The sequence below is a fragment of the Mandrillus leucophaeus genome, unplaced genomic scaffold (assembly GCF_000951045.1).
Source record: "Mandrillus leucophaeus isolate KB7577 unplaced genomic scaffold, Mleu.le_1.0 Scaffold396, whole genome shotgun sequence".
Lineage (NCBI taxonomy): Eukaryota > Metazoa > Chordata > Mammalia > Primates > Cercopithecidae > Mandrillus > Mandrillus leucophaeus.
This window is the reverse complement of record NW_012104209.1, coordinates 165,461-169,636: the sequence shown is the minus strand read 5'-3', so window position 1 is coordinate 169,636 and position 4,176 is coordinate 165,461. Positions and strand designations below refer to the sequence as shown.

The 4,176-nt window shown below is 36.4% G+C and overlaps 1 protein-coding gene across 1 annotated transcript in view; it reads right to left on the bottom strand.

Annotated features, from left to right (window-relative positions):
* AHI1 (Abelson helper integration site 1) overlaps nucleotides 1-4,176 on the bottom strand; it is a 248,465-nt gene that overhangs the window by 161,973 nt on the left and 82,316 nt on the right. The window contains exon 10 of the mRNA XM_011991473.1: nucleotides 1,450-1,573. Within this exon, the coding sequence (XP_011846863.1) occupies nucleotides 1,450-1,573 (124 nt within the window). The remainder of the gene's footprint in view (nucleotides 1-1,449; nucleotides 1,574-4,176) is intronic.

Here is a 4,176-nt window from a genome sequence, read left to right as displayed (position 1 = left end):
CATGTTGGCCAGGCTGATCTTGAACTCCTGACCTCCACTGATCTGCCCACCTTGGCTTCCCAAAGTGCTGGGATTACAGGCATGAGCCACTGCACCCAGCCCATTTGAGCCTATTTCTAAGATGAGAGGACACAATCAATAGAGGGAAAGATGTTCATCAGACTAGTAGATGTAATACAAATTTTCAGGGACTGAGATTAAAAGTACAGGTCAAATAGCCTTTAAAAAGTCAGTCTCATGCCTCTTTGTTAAGAGATGGACAGATTAAAAATGGACATATCTATGGATATTAGGAGGGAAATCAGAGGGAAATAGATGAAGTTCATGTCTGACTAAATTTCATCTAAACTGAAGATAGTCATCTAATGAAATGGGAAGACTGTGATTTACTGTAGAGAATGTTCATGGTAAGTTTGGATCTGCTGCCAGAGGAATGAGAAAAGGAAGCTGAGTAAAGTAAAAGGATTCCTCAGCAGAGATGACAGCTTAGGTGATGTTAAAATCCAAAGTCACCCCTCAGCAAAGTTAAATATTTTTCTCTAGTATGGCCTGGCATTAGACAGAATGGCTGTGCTAAAAGAACAGATCAGATAGGTTCTTGAGGATATTGTCAAAAGGGAGTAATAGAATGTTCCCAGCATGACCAAGAAGGAAGTCAATTGTTACTCATTCTCGTCTTTTTCATTTAAATAAAAACTAACCAATAATGATAACATCTTGATTAGACATTTTATACAGAAAAGGAGGTTGGCAAGATCAGTAGAAGTGGTCGAAACACTGAAAGCAAAACGAACTGTTAAGAGAGAAGGCAGAAGTAAATGACAATGAATTCAGCATGGATCTCAAGAGCTTACATGTCAGTTACAAGGTAGAGCGAGCAACTAAAAAAAGTATAAATGAAACTTTAAAAGTTCGCTTTTAAAATGTTTTTGTGATATTTATCAAATTGAAAAGGGATAAATTATTTTTAAGATTGACATTCTGAAAAATGCAAATGTTTAACCAATCTATAAAAATCTTAAAATGTAAGGTACATATTTATTTCCTCTACTGTGATGTACTGAGCACCACTGGATTCTAGCCTCTGCATATCCAGCCAACAGTGAAGACAGTATCCCTGCCACCAAGAGCTTATGCTCTAGGAAAAATCTCAGGTGTTTAATAACCCCTAACCTCATCTTGAAGCATTAATTAGTTTACATAATGATCATTTAAAGATGGTGTGGACTAGAAATATTATATACTACATAAATAAAAGACATTTAAGAAAAATGTCTTTAAAAAGTGTTACTGTAATTTACGGAATCAGTCTGCATGATGCATATTTATGACAGTCCCTTCATAGGTAAAATATGACTGGAGCATAAGAGTAGTTACATCACTTTATATTCTCTTTGCTTTTCTTGATGGCAAATAGTATGCACATAAGTACTTCTCAAGGATACTAACCTGGCAGTGCCATCAGATGATGAAGTAAGGATGTAGCGATCATCTTTTGACCAGGAAAGATCATAAATGATATTGAGGTGGCCACACAATTCTCTCATGAAACGTCCAGAAGGAATTTCATATACTAATGAAAATATTTAAAAATTAGTAGGTTTCCAGACAGAAATCCTTAATCCAATAATATACAAACACATAATTTAATATTATTTAGACATAAGCAGTCTATAACAAAATTATAACCAAAGATATGTGCAGCATAACGAAAATTTCAAAATTTACTTAAGAATAGTTTTTCATTTGCTTTACATAAAAATTCACATGCAAAATTATGAGTTATAATTTTGCTACAATTGTCAATTTTTTCATCTCTTTAAAGAAATCCCCTAAGAATCTTTAATAATAAATTTATCAGTTGAATAATAATATTTACATTGCAATTCACTTAAAATATTCTATAATTTGGGCTTTCATTATTATTTTACCTGAAAATCAACTAAATGCCAACCAAAAATTTAATTATTTGAAGTAATGAGAAATTTAAATTGTGCTATTGTCAAAAGTAAATTTTAATACTAAAATGAACAGGGATAGTAATCAGGGATAGTATGGGAGTTAACAACGACTCAATCAGACACAAAAAGCACTGTGGTACTTTACTATATGTTTGAACATACAATGAAATCTAAGACAACAACACAGAAAAACAAAGTTTCCAAGCCTCTGCTTCCATCTAGTGGTAAAAATCAATTGCCCTTTAAAATACTTAGCAGTTCAGAAATAACCGCAGTCCCCGCTCATGTGCAGTTTCACTTTCTGTGATTTCAGTTACCAGCAGTCGACCACGGTCTGAAAATACTAAATGGAAAATTCCAGAAACAAATAATTCCTAAGTTTTAAAATGCACATCATTCTGAGTAGTGCTATGAAATCTCGTGCCATCTAGCTCCATCTGTCCAGGATGTGAATTATCCTGTGTCCAATGTACCCATGCTACAGATGCTAACTCTCTATCAGAAACTTAGTAGCTGTCTCAGTTATCAGACTGGTTGTCACCCAGTGCTTTTGTTCAAGTAACCCTTATTTTACTTAATGGCCCCAAAGTGCAAGAGTAATAATGTTAGCAATTGGCATATGCCAAAGGGAAACCATAAAGTACTTCCTTTGAGTGAAAAGGTGAAAGTTCTTGATTTAAAAAGGAAAGAAAAAAAGTGTATGTTGAAGTTGCTAGGATCTACAGTAAAAATCTATCCGTGAAATTGTGAAGAACAAAAAAGAGGTTTGTGCTAGTTTTGCTGTCACACCTCAAATGACAAAAGTAATGGCCTTTAGTGCATGGTAAGTACTTTGTTAAGATGGAAAAGATATAAATCTGTGGGTGGAAAGCATGAGCAGATGTGTTTCTACTGATGGCAGTCGGATTCAGCACTACTTGAGGTTTCAGGCTTCCACTGAGGGTCTTGGAACATATTCCCTACGGAAAAAGAGGGACTACTGTACTTGCGGAATAGCAAAATAAGAGTCTTAAAAAAATCTCCTCCCCATAGAAGCAGCAAAAACACTGGCAAAAACTGTCAAAAATCAACATTTTCAGAACTCTGAAAATTAAGTAAAGCTTACAAAGATTTGAAGAGTATTTAAGAAAAATGGCTGAATTTGGTAAGAACATTGAGCTTTATTATGGTGTTTTAACTTGCCATGTTCTCATTCCTGTCTCAAACTTTAAAGGAGCCTTAAAAACCAATAAAAATCAGGAGATTAACAGCCACTGGGTGGGGCAGAACAGCTCTGATGTTCCCTAAAAGCCCCATCCCCAAAGACTTCTTACTATTTGGCAGTCTGGCCCTCCAGGAAAGATCCACTCTCAGGGCCTGCCTTTATTTGACCTGGCTCACAGCATGCTCTGGGAGAACAGTCCTAACCTTAAGGTGCATGTCACAACCACCCATGGCATCATTTAATATCACAGCTGCCTGAGGCATTGATACTAAGTGAGGCTAAGAAGACGCTCACCAAAGAACTTAAAATAAAAACAAAAAACAAAACAAAACAAAACAAAAAACTGGGAATGAGATGTCCATAGGGGACACTGATAAGCTCCAAAATATTCCTGGGTATCTAGAAGGATTCCCATGCATGTATGTGAAGGCAATATGCACAACCAAGAAAGACCTAAGAGTCTTTACCTCTTACTCGGGCTGACCTGAAGTGGCTCAGCACAAACAGAAAGTAAAGCTAAGGCAGAGCTGAGGATTGCCTATTGAAGCATTGAAGCTATACCCCAACACACACAGAGTCCCTTGGCAAAGACCAGTAGACCCATCCACTCAGGTATTTAAAAATCGCTGTCTAACCACTAACTTAACCGAGCACAGACATCAACGGCCACACATGACAGAGAGTAAAGACTACAGAATTAGTCCAAAATCACAAAGCTAACTGCAAAAATAAATCCTGGTTGGGTGTGAGGGGAGAAACGGGGGGATCTGATTTCCAGAGCTGCCACACTGTATTATTAAAACATCCAGTTTTCAACACAAAATTATGAGAAATGGAAAAAACAGGAAAGAGTGGCCCACACACAGGGGAAAAAAGTAGTCTACATAGAAACTAAGGAAGCCCAGACCCTGGGCTTTCTCAACAAAGACTTAATCTACTGTTATAAATATATTCAAAGATCTAAAGAAAACCAGGTCTAAAGAATTAAAGTGTGAAAAGGATTTCTCACCA